Source organism: Schistocerca nitens, chromosome 9, assembly GCF_023898315.1.
Source record: "Schistocerca nitens isolate TAMUIC-IGC-003100 chromosome 9, iqSchNite1.1, whole genome shotgun sequence".
NCBI classification, from domain to species: domain Eukaryota; kingdom Metazoa; phylum Arthropoda; class Insecta; order Orthoptera; family Acrididae; genus Schistocerca; species Schistocerca nitens.
Genome location: NC_064622.1, coordinates 475,315,947 through 475,338,445, shown reverse-complemented (window position 1 = coordinate 475,338,445; position 22,499 = coordinate 475,315,947). Strand labels below are relative to the sequence as shown.

Here is a 22,499-nt window from a genome sequence, read left to right as displayed (position 1 = left end):
CATAGTTTATGTAGATTAGAAACAGCAGAGAGTCCAAACAATTTCATGGGGAACGGCGGAAATCACTTCTGTTCTACTCTATGATTTTCCGTCGATTACTACGCACTGTGATCTTTCTGACGGCAGTCACGAAGCCAGTCGCACAACTAAGACGATACTCCATAGACGTCCTTGTGAGGGATAGTGTCAAAAGTCTTCCGGAGATCTAGAAATAGGGAATCAATTTGAGATCCCCTGTAGATAGCATACTCTGCTTCGTGCGAATAAAGAGCTAGTTGTATTTCAGAAGAACGATATTTTCTTAATCCCTGTTGACTATGTGCCAACTGTTAATTGTTACCTTAGAAGTAATTCGTAATATTCGAAAACAGTATATGTTCCAAAATCCTACTGCATATCGACGCCAGTGATGTCTCTAATTCATCAGATGACTTTTATTTCTTCTGTTTCCTTTCTTGAGTATTGGTGTGACCTATGCAACTTTCCAGTCATTTGTTACGGATGTTTCTTTGAACGAGAGGTTGTATGTGATTGGTAAGCATGGGGCTATTATATCAGCATACTCTGAAAGGAATTACAGCTGGGTTGCAGGCTCTAGGGTTTACAACCATAAAATTTATACTCATTTGTCTATTCACACACACTCACATAGGAAGGAGTCGGCAGAAAAAAATGCTAACGCACAAATTAGTAAAGATTTATCTGATCAAGTGATGTTGTGTTTCCGAATTGACCACATGCTGGTAACAATTAGTTTCATATGTACCGCTAGAAAATACTGTCTAATATAAAATTACTTACTATAATTGTAGTCATGTTCTTGTCTTTGAATTTAAAGAAACATATAACACCCACCAACGCAAAATACGCTCTTGTGGGTTAGCAATTTTCTTTCGTTGACGTATTAATGTCCAGCATAAGTGGATCAATTGATTTTGACACATTGTTACGCATTGTTAAGACGCACTAATGCTTGTTGTTCCGTGTCAGATTCTAAGAATTCCTATATGTTCTAAAAGAAGTATTTTATTGTGACTGATCTGAGTTTCAATTTAAAATCCTTTAGGTCTATCGTCTATGTGGTATAGTTTTGTCGAGAGGGGAAACTAACGTTAATTAGTTTCTTGATCTTATGTCATGGTGGTGGTGTCCACTTTATTGATGTTTTTCTTTGTAAAATACAATAGGTCAAGTACGAGTTTTCATGGAAGAAGTAATACACTAAGTTTCCCAAAGAATAGTTTCCACGTTTCTTTCTACTGTTCGGATAGCATTGTTCTGACTGTATTCTTTTAGAGTTTAAACAACTTCACTGTCTCTGCACCTTTGTTCCCAAAAAATAATTCTGTAACTGAGTATCGGATGAAAGAGAGCGTAGTAAACTGATATCATGATAGTGATAATCGCTACATTTTCTGGTGATCTGGTCATAAAACATACTTTACTCAATTTGGTACTGGTTATGTCAACGTGGCCTTTCTATGACAGTGACAGTTTGACAGTAAAGTAAAGTCCTAGAAATGTAGTTTCATTAGCAAATTAAACATGGTTAACGTTAAATGATATAGTGGAGACGAGTGAAGCTTTTTTTTTTTTTTGTTAGTATGAAAGGTTGGGTCAACAGTTTTATTTATATTAAAGATCAGTCAGCTTGATTTAAGCCATGAGTTTAGTTGGGCTGCACTTGTGTTCATCAGAGTCTAGACTGGTTAGTTTGCGTCAGATATAACTGTGGCGTTACCAACAAAGAGAATGGTTTTGTTTCTGTGAAGTTGAAGGGAAGGTCATTTATGCAAAGCAGAAATAGTAAGGGCCGTAAAGCTGACCCGTGTGGACCCCATGTTTTGTGGTTTGTATACACGAAAGTGCAGTACTGGAAATTCTGGAAGACTAGATGTCCCTCTAACTAAGGGCTCACCTTCTGAGGATGTAATGTCTCCAAGTACAGAAGGAATTAGCATATTTCATCGAAGTATAAGAGGTATTCGAGATAAAGTTAGTGAACTGCTTATAGATGTTGACTCTGAAATTATTGATGTATCAGAGCACCACTTAAATAATTTGACAATTCAGAGGCTTCCTTTATCAGGATACGGATTAGCTGACTGCTTTTCAAGGAGTTCCTTGAGGGGTGTAGGAGTGGCCATGTACGTAAAAAACAATATTCCATTTGAGTCCATCGTATCACAGCACTGCACGGAACAGATATTTGAATGATGTGCAGGGGCAGTTGAATTTAGGGAAACTAAAATTCTAATTGTTGTTGCTTATAGGTCCCCTCAAGCTAGAGAGGGATCTTGATTCACTTTGTAGGAGGTACCAGAAATCAGTTACATGTGGTGACTTCAATATAAATTTTGTATATGATGGTGCATGAAAAAGGATGCTGGTAGATCTCATAAATTCCTATGATCTGATGCAGACTGTGTTTTTTCGAACTAGGGTGCAGGGGAACAGTAACATAACCATAGACAATATTTTTATTCATTCTTCATTACTAGTTGGGCATTCTGTTATTAAAAGGGTGAAAGGCCTTTCAGACCATGGGGCACAAATTTTAACACTAAAAGGCTTTAGTACTCAAACAAATGTCACATTTAATTACAAACTATGTATGAAAGTTAATCCGACAGCAATAGAGAGTTTTTTAAACCTTGTCAAGGAACAAGAGTAGTAGAATGTTTATAGTGCCGGTAACATAGAAGATAAATATAATGCTTTCCTTAACACATTTCTCATGCACTTTGAGAATTGCTTTCCATTAGAACGTTCTAAATGTGGTACTAGCAGTAATGGGCAGCCCAGGTGGCTGACTAGTCGGATAAGGATATCATGTAGAACAAAGCGGGAATCATATCAAAATGTTAGAAGTAGTCACAATCAAGCTAAAGTAGCCCATTACAAACAGTGCTTAAAAATGTTGTTCGGAAGGCAAAAAGTATGTGGTATGCAAATAGAATAGTTAATTCACAGGATAAAATTAAAACCATATGGTCAATTGTGAAGGAAGTGTCTGATCAGCAGCTCAAGGTCGATGATATAAAGTAAAAAAATTTCTGTTACTGATAAATCAGATATATGTACATTATTTAACAATCATTTTCTGAGCATTGCTGGTGAATTAAATAAAGATTTAGTTTATACAGGGAATCATATAACTCTCTTGGCAAATGCCTTTCCGAGACTGATGTCTGGAATACTCCTCTGTGATACAGACCAGAGGGAGATTGATTCAATAATTAAATCACTGAAGACTAAGGACTCTCATGGTTATGATGGAGTGCCCAGCAGAATATTAAAGTACTGTGCTGCACATGCCAGCCCTGTATTTAGCCATATTTGTAATTTTTCCTTTAGGAATGGTCAGTTTCCTGAAAGATTGAAGTACTCAGTAGTAAAGCCGCTTTATAAACAGGGATGGGTCAAATAAAACGTTTCGAACGCTCGGCATATTTTTTGATTTAACTAAGGCATTTGATTGTGTTGATCACAAAATATTGCTCCAGAGGTTGAACCATTACGGAATACGGGGAGTAGCTTACAATTGGTTCACCTCTTACTTTAGCAACAGACAGCAAAAGGTCATTATTCACAATGTTGAGAATGGCTGTGATGTGGGGTCTGAGAGGGGTACGGTCAAGTGATGGGTGCCACTCGTGTGCCTTATTTATATATATGATATGCCCTCTACTATTATGCGCAACTCTAAAATGACACTAGCTTGGTAGTATAGGATGTTGTGTGCAACAGTGGCTCAGTTTCAAATAGTGTAGTTCATGACATACGTTCATGGCTTGTAGAAAATAAACTAACACTAAATCACAGTGAGACTCAGTTTTTACAGTTTCTAACAAACAATTCAACAAAACCTGACGTTTTAATTTCACAGAGTGGGCATATGATTAGAGAAACTGAACAGTACAAATTTCAGTGTGTTGAGATAGATTGTAAGCTGTCATGAAAAGCCCACGTTCAGGATCTTGTTCAAAGACTTAATTTTTACTATTGGAACGGTATCTGAAGTGAGTGACCGTTCGACACGAAAATTAGTCTACTTTGCTTATTTTCATTCGCTTATGTCGTATGGTATTATGTTCTGGCGTAACCCTTCCCATTCTAAAAGGATGTTTTTGGTTCAGAAACTGGCGGTTCGGGCAATAAGTGGCGTAAGTTTCTCGTACCTCTTGTCAACCCCTGTTCACGAGTCTGGGTATTTTCACATTGGCCTCTCAATATATATATTCCTTACCGTCATTTCTTGTTTACATTATTGTCGCAGAAAGAACTGAGTAGCTCCGTGGTGTAGTGGTTATGATACTGAACTGTTGCATGGAGGGCACTGACTTCAAAACTCACTTGGACTGTACAATTTTAATTTCTATATTCGGTTCGAGTATATTCTAGAAGTAGCCACGACTGTTAAGAATCATTGTACTGGAATGTTCTGTAGCTGTATATAGACCGTATGTGTTCTGGCCGGAAGCAGTTCGCTCCGCGCTCTTGTATGTGCAAGTGTTGAATAAACCTTCGTTAAGTGAAGTTAGTGTTCGTCATTCATCTAACTACACCTCCTTCTAGGTGACGTTATTCTGGTGGAGGCGCTGGGTACTGGAACATATTATCGACGACACAGTGGCTCCAATTAGGCCACGACAGAGCCGCCGTTTACGTGGCGAGAAATCCGAGTTCGAGCCATATTCAGCAGATCGCACTCTATCGTAGACAGAAGAAGAGGACGTTACGATGACAGCAACTGTGTGTCACCACATGAGACATCCTTCCGGGTTCTCTGGTGACGATGGCCAAGATCCAAACAAGTGGCTGAAGATATATGAGCGTAAAGCCAGATTTAACAAATGGGGTGACTACTTGTGTTTGGCTAACGTATTTTTCTACTTGTAGGGCACTGCCAAGCAACGGTAAGAGATCAACAAGGATAAGTTAAGAAGCTGGGAAGTATTCCAGGCGGAACTGCGCAAGTATTTCGGCGACACACAACGACAGATGTGCAAGGCTGAAGATAAATTAAAGTGAAGGGCACAGCGTGCAGGAGAAACTATAGCATCCTACATTCAAGACGTCTTGTAGCTGTGTAAAATAGTGGATCCTAAAATGAAGGAGGAAGATAAGGTTGCACATCTCATGAAGGGAGTTGCTGGGGACATGTATCAAGCCCTACTCCTGAAGGAGGTTTCAACAGCAGACGACTTCATGAAGTGGTGCCAGTATATCGAGACAATGCATCAAAAAAGAATTACACGCAAGACTTTTGAATGGCTTCCAAACGTCCTATCGATATCTGTGGTAGAGAAAGCAACTGATTTCACAAGCTTTCATCGTCAGATAGTGAGAGAGGAAGTTCAGAAGGCACTTGGATTGCACGGCGAGCAAAAAACCGAGACGCTTCAAGAGGTCATAAGGTGGGAAGTGGAGCAGACATTGAACACAGTCTCTTGTCCTCCATATCCCTTTAAAACGGTGAAAAAGTCGAGACCCAGGCGAAGTTACGTTCCCACAATGCCGCTTGAGGAACCTGTTTGGGCACCAAGGTGGACCCAGGAGAACCAACCAGTATGTTTCCACTGTGGACGACCGGGACATGTGGTGCGCTATTGTCGGGAAAGGCGGCGGGTATTTGATGACGCCCGCGTCAGAAGACAGCAGACCGATCTTAGCTGAGGCCAACTCCGGGACGACGAAGATGAACAAGAAGATGTGGATGCAGGACGACGTAGGTCACCATCGCCGCAAGCTAGCCGCTGGAGAGGACGCTCCCCAACACGCCGGTCAAGGTCTCCATCGTCGTTTAGAAGCTCCAGCCGATCATCTAGCCGCCGCAACCTGGAAAACTAGAGGGTGCGACCTTCCTTGGAGTTGAGGCCGCCGAAGAGAAAAATCCCCCGCCGCCGATCACTATAAAAATGATAGGAAACTAAGTCGATATCCTCAGGGATAGCCGACCAGCCCAAGCTCTTGTGGACTCTGGAGCATCATATTCAGTCATTTCGCAGCAGGAAACCGTATTCGTCGACAGCAAAACATCTCTGCTGAAGGTGGCTAATGGCAAATATGTAAAACCTACAGATGATGTGTCATTCGTGTGGCTATAAGTGGCCATACACAGCCCTTAGAATTCATCGTCTTACAAGAGTGTAGTCATGACGTCATTCTCGGATGGGACTTTTTGAAAGCTTCTGGTCGCTCGAAGATTATGCTAGACGAGATGAGATACTGTGGAGAGGAAGATGTGCATCCGAGTGCGTGGAGACTCTGTGTGCTGGATGAATGGATCATTCCTGCAGTCAGCGCTAGAAAGGTAGCTCTCATGTGTCCTACCATGCATCAACCCACGGATCTTGTAGTGGAATGTAAGAGAAGCACACCACTGAAGAATAACTTTGCCATCCCAGTCTCTGTCGTCTAGTTGAAGAACGGATTCGGTGAATTATGGATAGTTAACTGTCGCCGAGAACCGCAGATCCTTCCAAGACGCATGTGCGTAGCAAACGCTGAGCCGTTAATTGTAGAACAGCTGAGGGTCATAGAAAACTCCCATGCCGAGTCTGTGGGTGAAATTAGCGCTACCACTAAGAGACAAGATCTTCTAGCTCGATTATCACCAGAACTCATTAAGGAACAACAGAAGATGATACTTGCCATTCTTCACGAGTTCTCCGAATGCTTCAGTTCACAGGTGAAGCGCAAATTAGACAAATCGACGGTGAAGCACCGTATTAGCACTGGACCATCAACCAATAACCCAGAGGGCATACCGTGTGTCAGCAACGGAACGTCGAATAATTCGCGACGACGTAGAGAAAATGATGAAGAATGACATCATTCAGCCTTTGCAGAACCAATGGTCGTCACCAGTGGTTCTCGTCAGGAAGAAGGATGGGAGTTGGCGTTTTTGTGCTGATGACAGGAAGCTTAATAAGTTAACAATAAAGGACGTTTACCCTCTTCCACGAATTGACGTACGCTAGATTGTTTTAAGGGGGCTAAGTTTTTCTCAGCAATGGACATGTACTCGGGATACTGGCAGATCGAAGTAGACGAGGCTGATCGCGAGAAAACTGCATTCATCAGCCCTGAGGGCGTGTGTGAGTTTAAGGTAATGCCGTTTGGTTTGTGTAATGCACCAGCAACTTTTGAACGGATGATGGATAATCTTCTATGGCACCTGAAGTGTACGATAAGTCATTGTTATTTAGATAACATTATAGTGTTCTCAGAGACATTTGATGAACGTATAAAAAGACTGAGGGCCGTTCTTAATTGTCTCCAACAAGTCGGACAAACTTAATCCAAGAAACTGTCTCTTTGGAGCAAAAGAAATCAAAATACTTGGATACATTGTGTCAGACGAAGGTGTGAGTTCAGACCCAGAAAAAGTGAGATCTGTAACGGAATTTTCTTTTCCTAAAATTATTAGGAATGTGAGAAACTTCCTCGGATTATGTTCTTATTACCGTCGTCTTATCAAAGACTTTTGTCTCAAAGCCAGGCCACTCCAGGAGTTGTTAAAAGCTGTTGATAAATTTGTCTGGGGTGGTGCTCAACTAGATTTATTCGATGTTCTGCGAAAAGCTCTGACGACTGACCCTGTATTTGGTCTGTACGCTGAGAGAGCACCTACAGAACTACACAGACGCGAGCGGGTATGGGATCTGTGCCGTTCTGATGCAAATTTCGGATGGAAAAGAGAAGGTTATAGTCTATGCTTCTAGGACACTTACAAAGGCGGAAAAAAACTATTCAACTACAGAAAGAGAATGTCTTGCTGTGATCTGGGCCATGTGCAAATTTCGACAGTATCTCTACGGAAGGCCATTCACAGACGTTACAGACCATCATTCACTTTGTTGGCTGACAGGTCTCAAGGATCCAACAGGCTGACTCGACAGGTGGGCACTACGTCTTCAAGAGTATGACATTACCATAGTGTACAAAAGTGGAAGAAAACACCAAGATGCCGACTGTCTCTCAAGAAACTCTGCGCAAGACCATCAAGACTTTGATGAAGATAGTGACTGTCTCGTTGCATTCCAGGATCTCTCTGATGAGCAGAAGAAGGACACCAAGATATCTCAAATTATGCTTGCCTTAAATCGGTCAGAGGATGTGAAAGGGCAATTTAGGGTAGTTAATGGATTACTTTGCAAGTAAAACTTCGGTCCGTTTGGAAAGAGGTGGCTACCAGTGATTCCTAAACACTTGCGCTTAGATGTTCTACAGAAATTCCATGACACACCTGAGGCCGGACATTTAGGATTTATTAAGACATACAATATAATCCACAAGAGATTTTTCTGGCCAGATTTATTTAGGAGTGTCCGTCACTACGTGTCGATCTGTAGAGAGTGCAAGACGAGAAAGGCAGTTCCTCAGAAACCACCTGGCCGACTCATACCAATTCCACTAGCCGAAACGGCTTTCCAGCGTGTTGGGATTGATCTTCTCAGACGATTTCCAACGTTTGCTAGTGACAATAGATGGATTATTGTTTGCACTGACTATCTGATACGCTATGCCATTACAAAAGCCGTGAAAACAGCCGAAGCATCCGAGGTAGCCAAATTCATCCTGGAAGACATTGTATTAAAACACGGTGCCCCAAGGTCGTTAATTACGGATCGTGGGAAAGTTTTTCAATCTAATTTTGTGACAGATAAATCGTCGGTGCAACATTACTAATCACACAACGAGTGCCTACCATCCGCAAAGTAACGGGCTTACTGAACGCCTTAATAAGACATTGGTCGACATGCTATGAATGTTGGTCAATGTTGAGCAGAGCAATTTGGATGAGGGGCTACTTTTCGTGACGTTTGCCTCCAACACCGCCCAACAAGACACCGCAGGATTTACGCCATTTTTCCTGGTGCAGCGCGTAAGGCGACTACGACGATGGACACTGTGTTTCCGTTACATCGTGATGACGTGGACGACGACTACATCGGCCAGGTGTCAACCAGAGCTGAGGAAGCTCGGCAGTTAGCTCGACTCCGCACGCCGCAGGCTCAAGAAAACCATCTCCGAAGGTATGACGCGAGCCACCGCCCTGTTAACTGGAACGTTAACTGGAATACTCTCTTTCAAATTCTGAAGGTGGCAGGGGTAAAATACAGGGAGCGAAAGGCTATTTACAATTTGTACAGAAACCAGATGGCAGTTATAAGAGTCGAGGGGCATGAAACGGAAGCAGTGGTTGGGAAAGGGGTGAGACAAATGGTTCAAATGGCTCTGAGCACTATGGGACTCAACTGCTGAGGTCATAACTCCCCTAGAACTTAGAACTACTTAAACCTAACTAACCTAAGGACAACACACACATCCATGCCCGAGGCAGGATTCGAACCTGCGACCGTAGCGGTCGCGCGGTTCCAGACTGTAGCGCCAGAACCGCTCGGCCACGGGGTGAGACAGGGTTGTAGCCTCTCCCCGATGTTATTCACTCTGTATATTGAGCAAGCAGTTAAGGAAACAAAAGAAAAATTCGGAGTAGGTATTAAAATTCATGGAGAAGAACTAAAAACTTTGAGGTTCGCCGATGACATTGTAATTCTGTCAGAGACAGCAAAGGACTTGGAAGAGCAGTTGAACGGAATGGACAGTGTCTTGAAAGGAGGATATAAGATGAACATCAATAAAAGCAAAACGAGGATAATGGAATGTAGTCAAATTAAATCGGGTGATGCTGAGGGGATTAGATTAGGAAATGAGACACTTAAAGTAGTAAAGGAGTTTTGCTATTTAGGGAGTAAAATAACTGATGATGGTCGAAGTAGAGAGGATATAAAATGTAGACTGGCAATGGCAAGGAAAGCGGTTCTGAATAAGAGAAATTTGTTAACATGCAGTGTAGATTTAAGTGTCAGGAAGTCGTTTCTGAAAGTATTTGTATGGAGTGTAGCCATCTATGGATGTGAAACATGGACGATAACCAGTTTGGACAAGAAGAGAATAGAAGCTTTCGAAATGTGGTGCTACAGAAGAATGCTGAAGATAAGGTGGGTAGATCACGTAACTAATGAGGAGGTACTGAATAGACTTGGGGAGAAGAGAAGTTTGTGGCACAACTTGACTAGAAGAAGGGATCGGTTGGTAGGAGATGTTTTGAGGCATCAAGGGATCACAAATTTAGCATTGGAGGGCAGCGTGGAGGGTAAAAATCGTAGAGGGAGACCAAGAGATCAATACACTAAGCAGATTCAGAAGGATGTAGGTTGCAGTAGGTACTGGGAGATGAAGAAGCTTGCACAGGATAGAGTAGCATGGAGAGCTGCATCAAACCAGTCTCAGGACTGAATACCACAACGACAACACCACCCTGTTGTCTACCAGCCTGGTGACCTCGTCTGGATCTTCATTCCGGTTCGGATGGTTGGTCTCTCTGAGAAGCTCCTGAAGCGCTACTTTGGACCGTATAGGGTTGTAGGACAGTTGTCTGATGTTACTTATGAAGTTGAAGATTTAGACCCCGACACAAGACGACGAAAGATCAGACATACCGTCCACGTCCGTAGAATGAAGCCCTATAAGGATCCTGCAACCCAGAGTAAATTCAAAGCTCCAGCGACAGGCAATAAGCGGAAAGGTGACAAACAGCGTAGCGGCAAAAGAAGTTCTAAGAAGATCACCGCCAGGGCGAGCATCAGTCATCAGGAGTCGGAGTATGCAGGACCGACGTCTCGTTCCCGGCCCAGTAGAAACGTGACACCGAGACGCTGTTCGCTTAGGGAGTGAACAGAATTTCATGTATTGACCCGTTCCATGACCTTGGAGCCTTGCTCCTCAATTTGTTCCTACGGAACTTGACGTGTAAATAAAATAAAATTTGAACATATTGTTCTTGGTCTTAAAGATAACTTTTAATACACGGGAACTCCATGCATGTTTACAAGTGCAAACTGATAATGCATCCGAGAAAAATTTTGTTCATCAATGTTGTGATCAACATTCTGAAAAACCATGAAGTATCAAGTTCCATGACCGAAAGGGGTTTCGTTCGAACTGTCCCATGGAATATGATAAATAAATAGAAAAGTAAATAAATGGACCGCGGGCAAATGGAAAGAAGAGAATCGAAGCGTTTGAGATTAGATGCATGATTAGAGGTCATGACACCGCTACCATGTTAGTAAAGTTGTATATATATGTGCAAACGTCATTTCACCATCCAAATTGTCATTTTAGTAAAGTCATTTTATTTTTGCATATGTCGTTTCACCATCTTGAATACCATCTGATTAAATTAGTTTATTTTTCTACATATGTCATTTCACCGTAAATGCCATTTAAGTAAAGTCATTTATATTTCTGCATACGTCATTTCCCAAATTTTTTGTTAGCTTTGAGAGAATGAGGTAATATGAAAACTAAGAGTGTCGAAAATGATAAGGAATTATAGGTACCTACAATCTGTGTTTAAAATAAAATACTTTTCGGTTAACTATGTGGAAAAGAAGACGAACTTCTAGAATATAGGTGGAAACGACAGGAAAAAAAAAACAGCAAAACCCACATTAAGACACTCGAATAGCAACTTGCTGCTGATCTGCGTTCACAATCGCAGTGCTAAATGAAAAACTGATAATGATGAGTGCGCACTGTTATTTTGTATTGTGTAAAACATGACGTCGCCTAAGTTTTCAGAGTTTATTGCTACTATAGTACTTGTGCATGACATACGAACTTCACAAATTTTGGGACGAAACTTTTTCAAATGTTGTGAATCTCTGAAATTTCAAACCTGTATAAGTCACGCTAAAGCGACCCCCTAAACACTGATGTAAACAAACTATTATTGTTATACTTATATTAAAACGTTTTATATATTTTATTAATATTATCGTTTGAATCTGAGGCATAAGTGGGGGTGATGACTCCAAAGTGTTTTTTTTTTTTTTCTATTTTGTTGGTCGTGTGGGGAGACTGTGAAAGATGATGCCAGTTATATTCATCCCTCTTCTGTATATTCTGTTTTCAAGTAGCTCTGTCTCGTGAACAGTGTTTGCTGTTATATGTGTGGCACATTTATTGGATTCCGCACATTCACGGCTGCATCGGCTACACGGCAGTATCTACCTGGGGCCTTTGACGCGAGAGTTTCTGCGGCCACTGACTAATGAGGGCGTGATCGCCACACCCGGCTTCCCGGTTTGGAAGCAAAAGAAGGCGTTCAGTTCCACGCCGATTCCGTTTGGGCTCTGGAGTGAAGTTACAGGCGACCATGTCACGGAGACGCGTTCGGGCTTCCAACACACTCGTGTGTGGTATGGTTTGCTGATGAGAGTGGCAGCATTAAGATGTACTGAGAGGAAGAGAAGGAGCCATGCATGAATGCAACAATGGGCTTGTATTGAGGAAGTGATAATGAGAAACATACAGAGCTCCTCTCTATGGGTCTGTTCAGTAACACGGCAACACTGCTGGAAAAAAAAAGTATACCTGGAAAGGTGGTGTCGATTTTGATCCGGCATGGCAGGAAGGCCGTACCCGACATTTCTTTTCCTAATTTCTTATTTCGCCTAGCGTTTGGCTCTGCCATACATTTCCATAGTGACGGACAGAATCGGCCTTTTATTGCGCAAACACGGCGTAAATACAATTTTCAAACCGACAAGGAAGATCAAAGAATGTCTTAGATCGGCAAAGGATAAAAGGGACCCACTTGCAATGTCGGGAATATACCGCTTAGCATGCACATGCGGGAAAGTTTACGTCGGAATGACTGGACGATCAATCAACACCAGGATCAAAGAACATAAGCGACATTGCAGGTTGGGGCAGGTGGAGAAATCGGCCGTGGCAGAGAATGCGCTGAGTGAGACCGACCACGTAATAAAATTCTCCAACACGGAAGTTCTGGCTGTAGAGAAGCACTGTCACACCCGCTTGTTTAAAGAAGCTGTAGAAATACACAAACACGGGAACGCACCAGGTACATATAGACTGCGGCCGCGAGCTCGGCTCCAGGTCACCACCGGCAATGGAGGGTGAAGCTTTGACAATGCCAGCCACTCGTGCTGGCGAAACGTCAGTAAAATCATCAGACGAACGTAGGCCGAAGAACCCGAGACAGAAGCAAATAGGCAGTTTGTCAACAACTGGCCACGAAAGCCTTAACAGTTTTGTACAATTTATTTATTTATTTAACCTGGCAAGATTAGGGCGATCAGGCCCTCTCTTACATCTAACCAGGCATTCTACTTATTTTACATTCATGTGTTTTAGTAGGCATGTTAAACTACATCTAGTACAAAAAGTGAAATAAACGATTACAAAGGCACACCTGGAAAAATACATACATATAGAGTTTATATTCGTAGATCATAAGTTCTGTTATAATTAGACATTATTGAAGAGACAGATTTTAGATAGGAGTGCTAGCAGCAGGGAGTATGAGGGAGACTGTGGTGAAGGGAGGAGAAGAATAGACACATGATGAAAGATAATTAAGGAAATATAAAGGAAAAGAAGATTGCGTCGCTAATAGAGATAGATGAAGAGGAAGGCATCTCAGGAACAAGATAGGAGACGCTAGCTTTGCTATTTGACAGATGAGCCGGCCGAAGTGGCCGTGTGGTTCTAGGCGCTGCAGTCTGGAACCGCGAGACCGCTACGGTCGCAGGTTCGAATCCTGCCTCGGGCATGGATGTGTGTGATGTCCTTAGGTTAGTTAGGTTTAACTAGTTCTAAGTTCTAGGGGACTAATGACCTCAGAAGTTGAGTCCCATAGTGCTCAGAGCCATTTGAACCATTTAACAGATGAGAGAATTGGCCTTGTACATTAATTTCGTGGAGAACTTTATGAGGATGATAGTAGGAAATGCGTCAACTTCTTCTTAAAAGCAGCAGGGGATTGAATTTTGCGCAAGGTAAGGGGCAGTTTGTTCCAGAGGCGGACAGCGGCAACTGAGAAGGAGCTTGCAAAAGTTTTTGTTTTGTGAGTGGGCACATTTAGGATACCAAATAAGAGTGACCTCGTGTTTCGATTATGATGGGATGACAGGTTTTTAATGTCTGAAGTAAGGTACAGGGGTGCTTGCGCGACGAGGAGTCGGTGGAGTAGACATAGAGTGTGGTAGTCACGCAATTTGTCCGGCCGCAGCCACCCTAGCTCGGAGTATGAAGCACTAACATGATCATATCGGCGAGAATTGCAGGTGTAACGCACACAGGCATTCGTGGTTAGCTCTAGCCGTCTTTTGTTTTCATTACTCATGCCTTGTTGAATCACATCACAATAGTGGAGGTTCGGTAGAACGAGTGCTTGCACGAGCTGGCGTTTCAAGTCCTGTGGAAATTGTTCCGAAACTTTTTGAGAGCATAGAGACAAGCAGACGTCTTGCGGCACACTGCGACTGTATTCTCCGCCCAGTTGAGATGGTCATCCAAAGTTACACCCAAGTTCTTAACTCTTTTCTGATATGGTATTGGAGTACGGTTGAGCACAATAGGAGGTAGCCGTTCGCGGATATCTGAAGTTATAAATTTCTGATGGGCATTTAAGATTACTTGCATCTTTTTTGCATTTAGTTTAAGCCCCGGGTTTTACGGCCATGTCACTGCTGAAGACAGATCATCATTCATCTGAGCGATTGCAGTGTTTACATCTTCAGGTTTGACGCTTAGGTAGAGCTGGAGGTTCTGCCAAGCAGCAATGGAAAATTCGGTTGGTATTTAGTTTTAACAGTTACTGAAATTTCTTAGTCTACACGACAAGTCTGGTCTGATTACAGGTGCGACGAGTGTCCAGACTGCGAGCAGTAGTAGCGAGTGGAGGGATTACCTGAGCGTGCCGCCGGGCGGCGAGTAGGCGAAGCAGGTGAGCGTGGGGTGGTGCTGGCGCAGCAGGATGGCCAGAATGGCGGCGGTGCCGGCGCCCAGGCTGTGGCCCACCAGCACCAGCTCGAAGCCGGCAGACCCGCGCTCCGGGTCGTGGCCGAACGCCGCCTCCAGGATGCACTCCTCGCGCAGCTTCTGCCGGATGTACTCCGCCGCCTGCACCATGCCCTGCACCACGCGCCATACACACTCCAAAACACACCGTGTAAGACGTGTATATTTCTATTGTCAAACCACAATTTATGAAAGATGTTTATATTTTATTAATAGGATTCATCATCATCATTTAAGACTGATTGGGCCTTTCAGCGTTCAGTCTGGAGCATAGCCCCCCTTATAAAATTGTCCGCAGCTCGTGGTCGTGCGGTAGCGTTCTCGCTTCCCACGCCCGGGTTCCCGGGTTCGATTCCCGGCGGGGTCAGGGATTTTCTCTGCCTCGTGATGGCTGGGTGTTGTGTGATGTCCTTAGGTCAGTTAGGTTTAAGTAGTTCTAAGTTCTAGGGGACTGATGACTATAGATGTTAAGTCCCATAGTGCTCAGAGCCATTTGAACCTTATAAAATTCCTCCATGATCCCCTATTCAGTGCTAACATTGGTGCCTCTTCTGATGCTATTTACTATTACTTCAAAATCATTCTTAACCGAATCCAGGTACCTTCTCCTTGGTCTGCCCCGACTCCTCCTACCCTCTACTGCTGAACCCATGAGTCTCTTGGGTAACCTTGCTTCTCCCATGCGTGTAACATGACCCCACCATCTAAGCCTGTTCGCCCTGACTGCTACATCTATAGAGTTCATTCCCAGTTTTTCCTTTGATTTCCTCATTGTGGACACCCTCCTGCCATTGTTCCCATCTACTAGTACCTGAAATCATCCTAGCTACTTTCATATCCGTAACCTCAACCTTGTTGATAAGGTAACCTGAATCCACCCAGCTTTCGCTCCCATACAACAAAGTTGGTCGAAAGATTGAACGGTGCACAGATAACTTAGTCTTGGTACTGACTTCCTTCTTGCAGAAGAGAGTAGATCGTAACTGAGCACTCACTGCATTAGCTTTGCTACACCTCACTTCCAGTTGATTAATAGGATTAAATAGTAATAATTAATATTTGTCATGTTGGAAATAATTGTGGTAGCAGGGAAGGTCTGCACCAAAGTATTGTTGACAAGAGAGACCGCAAATTGATATAATTTTAAAAAGGGCGGGAGAGACCGCGTATGGATACATTTTAAGAAAAGAGAGGGAAAGACCGCGCATTGATACATTTTGTAATGGTAGCAGAGATTGTCTGCACCAGAAAGCATTGTTGGCAGGAGAGACCGCACTTTAGCGTTCGTAGGAAGTCAGTAGTAGAGATGGGCAAACTGAAACACGTAACTGTTTCGAAACAAATGAAACAGTACAATGAAATGTTTCGATACGATGTTTCGAAACAGTGAAACAGTTTATGTTTTGTAATCTAATAAACCTACACATTTTATCATCTTGAATGTCTACTGTACAAGTATGTCCATATAAACACAAATGAGGTGCGAGAGCGCTAATCATATCGCAGAAAGTATGAAGCTATCACTTAGGCGTCTTGGCAGTTTCGTATTTCCTGCAGCAAATGCGCTGCTTTCGTGTCGTGTGACTTTCATACTTTTCAATTGGCTGAGGACAGCCATAGCTGAAGACAGAAGAACCACCACGAACGGAACTGGAGGTGGGAGCAAACTGCAGAAACAACGGATATGCTACTGGGATTCCCACATTCCGTTAGTATGGGTAATATACCCATCCTGCTAATTTCCATGCACACAGAGGGAATCATTGTGAATAATAGGCACAGTGATTATAGACTCACAAATAACGCCAAATAATTCGAATAAATAACAAAATATAACAGAAAAAAAGTTTTTCTTTCAAGGTGTTTCGAACCGTTACTATAAATTCACCATGCTTCCCAGTCCTTACCGTTCACCATTACACTATCAGTGATATGTCAAACAGATTGCTTGCAATTATACGTACATCAGATTTATGTATCTGTCTAATAACTGTCACTCTACGCCTTTTTTATTCAAAATGTTGTAGGCTTGCCGGCCGAAGTGGCCGTGCGGTTAAAGGCGCTGCAGTCTGGAACCGCAAGACCGCTACGGTCGCAGGTTCGAATCCTGCCTCGGGCATGGATGTTTGTGATGTCCTTAGGTTAGTTCGGTTTAACTAGTTCTAAGTTCTAGGGGACTAATGACCTCAGCAGTTGAGTCCCATAGTGCTCAGAGCCATTTTGTTGTAGGCTTACTTGCGTTTCTTAATATGAGTACTGTACATGAACAGAAAAGCGTGTGTTGTAAAAAAAGTGTAATTTAACAATGATTTTCACATATTTATTATTTTGAATGTGAATAATATGCGTTGTTTTATTGTTTGGTTAGTGTTTATAAAGCAGATGTTACGCCATTTTGGAATAGGACAGTCAGCTAGAAACGAAGCTTTATTTTAGGATATCTTAAGCTTCATGCTATTGCTTGTCAAAAAGATTTCGACACTCTTGAAACTGTTTCATGAAGTGGTATGTTGTGTTTCAGTACCTGTGCCGAGCCCGAATCTTGTCCGACACAGAGCGGAATGAAACATCACTGTTTCGATACAATTAGTCCGTTCTAAGCACAGGTGGACTGAAACAGCCTTATTTTGAAACAACGATACAGTTTCTGTGTCTGGCTCGAGATCGAATCTGGTCCGGTTAACCGAGACAGGGGCGGAATGAAACACCTCTGTTTCGAAACAGTGAACCAAAGCCGTTCCGAAACACTGAAACAGTTCCACGTATCGATACACTGTATCGAAACATAGAAACAGTGGCCAAGTCTAGTCAGTGGTAAGCGAGAAGTGAAGCGAGTCGGTAGCAGGTCTGAAGCGAGAGGTTGAGAGGAGCAGTGTGCCTGCTAGCCACCAGCTATGATTTACAAGAGATTGTAAACGGATGTACAAAGACATCAGCTAACTATTATCATAAGAGGAACTAATATTATTGAATTATTTTCTTTGCGAAACTCAAGACTACTGAAGGTATGTTTGCGCAATGCTAAATGGTTCAAATGGCTCTGAGCACTATGGGTCTAGGCGCTCAGTCCGGAACCGCGCGACCGCTACGGTCGCAGGTTCGAATCCTGCCTCGGGCATGGATGTTTGTGATGTCCTTAGGTTAGTTAGGTTTAACTAGTTCTAAGTTCTAGGGGACTAATGACCTCAGCAGTTGAGTCCCATAGTGCTCAGAGCCATTTGATTGATGACCACAGATGTTAAGTCCCATAGTGCTCAGAGCCATTTGAACCATTTGAACCATCTGTGGTCAGAAGTCCCCTAGAACTTAGAACTACTTAAACCTATCTAACCTAAGGACATCACACACATCCATGCCCGAGGCAGGATTCGAACCTGCGACCATAGCGGTCACGCGGTTTCAGACTGAAGCGACTAGAACCGCACGGCCACACCGCCCGGCGCGCAATGCTAGTTGTAAGATTATTGTAAAAAGTAAGTCCTATTTGAAGGTTTGTAAAATCATTTCATTACCAACAGTAAATATTTGAACCGTTTTCAGAATATAATTAATTTTTGCCAGCAATGTTGCATTACTGATTATAACCCATCCCAAAAACCATCAACATAAAACTTTGCAAAAATTTTATTGTTGTCAAGAAAAAGCGTAACTATGAATTACGTAACTTCAGTCAAATTAATTAAAGAATAATGTCAGCTTTGTTAATAAAGAGTAGCATCAGTTTTGGTAATCAATACAGCCACTTATTATGACAGCCCACCAGCAGTTAATAGAGTATAGTAAACCAGAGTAAGTATATTCATGTCGCAGTTCGATGTAGCAGTCAGATGGCGATCCAGTAACAGTAAAAAAGGTAAGGGACAGTTTTGGGTTATTGCAGGTAACGACTGAGGGCCACGACGACGACACATTCTATGTTTCGTCGAAATAATCTGAAAATCACTTTTAATAAGCAGCAATTAAATTTGTATGCGAAGATTGAGAAAGAGAATAAATTTCAAAGGGAAGATTTCATTTGTTATTATTAAGCAAGAGATAGAAATCCTAAGGGAAGGTTACATAGGTTATTGTAAAAGGGAAGGTTATCACTAACAAAAGAGATATAGAGGAGACGGGAAGGTTTCAATCGTCCACCTCAGAGTCGTCTAGGAACTGAACTGAAATGAAATGCGATGCTGTGCTGCGAATTTGAAAGTAAGTGTTACATTACGAAATTCTCCTTGACAAAGATGTTTGACGTGGTACAAAAGGGGATATTACAATGTCGTCAAGTATACGCTGCCGCAGATAAAAGTAGCCCCTGTAAGCATAAAGGAAATGCAGTGAAATTGCAGAAACGAATAACTGAAACGGACTTACCATTTTTTAAAATGAAAAATACATTACAAAATGTTGTACATGGCTGCACGTTCAGAGACCGTGAATGGTTACAATTGAAAGAAAACAGCCCTCGGTCACTATTTTTAACGAATTAACCAGGTTTCAGCACTGCTAGGAGTGTCTTCCTCAGAATTTAAATCAAAAAATGGTCTATAACATGGTCACAGAATTATGACTAAAAACATATGATACAGAGTATAAGTACAAAAAAATGGTTCAAATGGCTCCGAGAACTATGGGATTTAACTTCTGAGGTCATCAGTCCCCCAAAACTTAGAACTACTTAAACCTAACTAACCTAAAGACAGCACACACATCCATGCCCGAGGCAGGATTCGAACCTGCAGTCGCGCGGTTCCAGACTGTAGCGCCTAGAACGGCTCGGCCATCCCGGCCGGCTGTATAAGTAAAGAATCATTGTGCAAGACTGGCAGTACTTATATGTCATTTATAAAATAATAAATATGCCAAAAGGGCATTAGTCACAAAGATAGCAGATCCAACGCATTCTTCGAAAGAAATACGATTGTAGCGTTGCTTTTTCTACTAATAACAATTTGAAAAAAAAATACTTCATTCATAATTTACATTTTATTCGTTCCCCTTTAGATAATTCTGGTGTCTACAAAATTGTCTGCGATACTTGCTCCTCTTACTATATAGGACAAACTGGACGTGCCTTCACTACCAGACATAAAGAACACTTGCTAAGAAAAAACGGCATTAGCCCCCAAAATTCGTCGTTTGCCGAATTAATTACAGGTCATTCACCTAAAGCCATCTGCGATAGCAACATTTTGCACACCGAAAAGAAAGGTCATAGACAATATAGAAGAATTAGAGATTTTCAAATATCTAGCTCGAAAGGATAGCCTCATGCTTAACGAACAGCTACAGTTACCTAACAAAATTTTTTTCGAAGGTATAAAGCCGTTACTCGATATCTGACTTCGGGTCTCCTTGCGCAGGTCACCGAAATGTTCTTTTCCTTTTAAGGTAGTCCTATGGGACTTATCTTTTGAGGTCATCAGTCCCCTAGAACTTAGAACTACTTAAACCTACCTAACCTAAGGACATCACACACATCCATGCCCGAGGCAGGATTCGAACCTGCGACCGTAGCGGTCGCATGGCTCCAGACTGAAGCGCCTAGAACCGCTCGGCCACACCGGCCGGCTGTCATTCAGTCCTATCTACATTTTCATAAAGATGCTTTCACGTTTTACGTTACTGTTGTAAGCCTCGATGTAGACAAAATGTTATGTTGTATGCTACTATCAAACAAACATTGCTTTCCATTAGGTAACAAATGCTGTTCATTTATGATCCTTTCTGTCTATATTTCAATGTGAAGTAGCCTAATTGTATCTACGGCTACCAGATGGCGCGCTCGTTGCAGTGCCATGTTCACCTGGCCCCCATTTGTTAACGCGGGCACCTCAGTCCGTCTGCAACCTGTAACCGCGTAAGTAACGAGCAGCCCTTAGTGGCTCGACATCACAATTTTTTATCTTAAATATCTTTGTGACTAATGCCCTTTTGGCATATTTATTATTTTATAAATGACATATAAGTACTGCCAGTCTTACACGATGATTCTGTACTTATACTCTGTATCAGATGTTTTTAGTCATAATTCAAATGGCTCTGAGCACTATGGGACTTAACATCTATGCTCATCAGTCCCCTAGAACTTACAACTACTTAAACCTATCTAAACTAAGGACAGCACACAACACCCAGTCATCACGAGGCAGAGGAAATCCCTGACTCCGCCGGGAATCGAACCCGGGAACCCGGGCATGGTTAGTCATAATTCTGTGACCATTTTATAGATCATTCTTTGATTTAGATTCTGAGGAAGAGACTCCTAGCAGTGTTGAAACCCGGTTAATTCGTTGAAAATAGTGACCGACGGCTGTTTTCTTTCAATTGTGAAAAATGCAATTATAGAGCTCAAAATTACTCCTTGCAACAACAGTACAAGTCTAAGCATATTCAGATACACCCTGTGGCGTCCCGCGCCACACCCCCCTACCCCTTCCCCCCCCCTCCTATGCTGGGCCGCCCGCATTGCCACCCGCGCCGCCCCCGCCAGTCAGCCCGCACGCTATTCAAATGGTTCAAATGGCTCAGAGCTCTATGGGACTCAACATCTGAGTCATTAGTCCCCTAGAACTACTTAAACCTAACTAACCTAAGAACATCACACACACCCATGCCCGAGGCAGGATTCGAAACTGCGACCGTAGCAGTCACGCGGTTCCGGACTGAAGTGCCTAGAACCGCACGGCCACCGCGGCCGGCGCACGCTATTCGTTCGTTTCTTTCGTCAGTCGACTCGACTGAATCGAGTTATCGAGTAGTGTACTTCCATTATGTAGCACGCGCGACCGCGTCATCGTATTTTATACGTTTCTGTCTGGCACACAGATAGCTAACACCTACGAGAAAAGTCGCGGCCATTCTAGTGATCTCGATGCGTCATTCTGTCTGTCATTTGTTCGAGAAAAGTCGCGAATGTTCTACTGTTTTCATGCACAGAGAACCGTCAATACGTAGCGTTATAAATACGGATTATTCGCCTAATAGGAAGCTAGTTTACATTCAAAAGCAGAAATATTACGACTGAAGAATGAATAAGTAAAAGGTCCTAGTTGTAGCAAGTCTAAGTGTGAAGATTAGTCAAGAACGACAGTGATCAGTTGAGTGTGAAGTACTATTAATAATAATAATTATTATTCATAGTAATTTCTCAGTAAAAGTATTGTTACGAGACTCGTATCTGCCGGCTGGTGTGGCCGAGCGGTTCTAGGCGCTTCAGTCTCGAAGAGATTTTCTACGCTCAGGGACTGGGTGTTGTGTTGTCTTAATCATCATCATTTCATCCCCATCGACGCGCAAGTCGCCGAAGTGGCTTCAAATCGAAAGACTTGCACCAGGCGAGCGGTCTACCCGACGGGAGGCCCTAGTCACACGCCATCATCATCATCATCAGTAGCTGTATTGTATGTGCGTTTGTTTCATAGACTTTGCTCTTCAAGTGTTCCCGTAGGAAAAAAATCACATGTCGTTAGATTGGACGGACGTGGTGTCCTTGAACACTTGCTGTTAGTTCTTTCCTCGCTGAAGATATCGTGGATTCGTTCCAGAGATACCTTAGACCCGTGGCATGTTGCCCCATCTTGCTGCAACAAAGAGTATTGCTCTCA

General features: G+C 42.7%; 1 protein-coding gene across 1 annotated transcript in view; it reads right to left on the bottom strand.

Annotated features, from left to right (window-relative positions):
• Positions 1-22,499, bottom strand: part of LOC126204362 (diacylglycerol lipase-alpha-like) — a 392,827-nt gene that overhangs the window by 157,832 nt on the left and 212,496 nt on the right. The window contains exon 9 of the mRNA XM_049938737.1: positions 14,798-15,021. Within this exon, the coding sequence (XP_049794694.1) occupies positions 14,798-15,021 (224 nt within the window). The remainder of the gene's footprint in view (positions 1-14,797; positions 15,022-22,499) is intronic.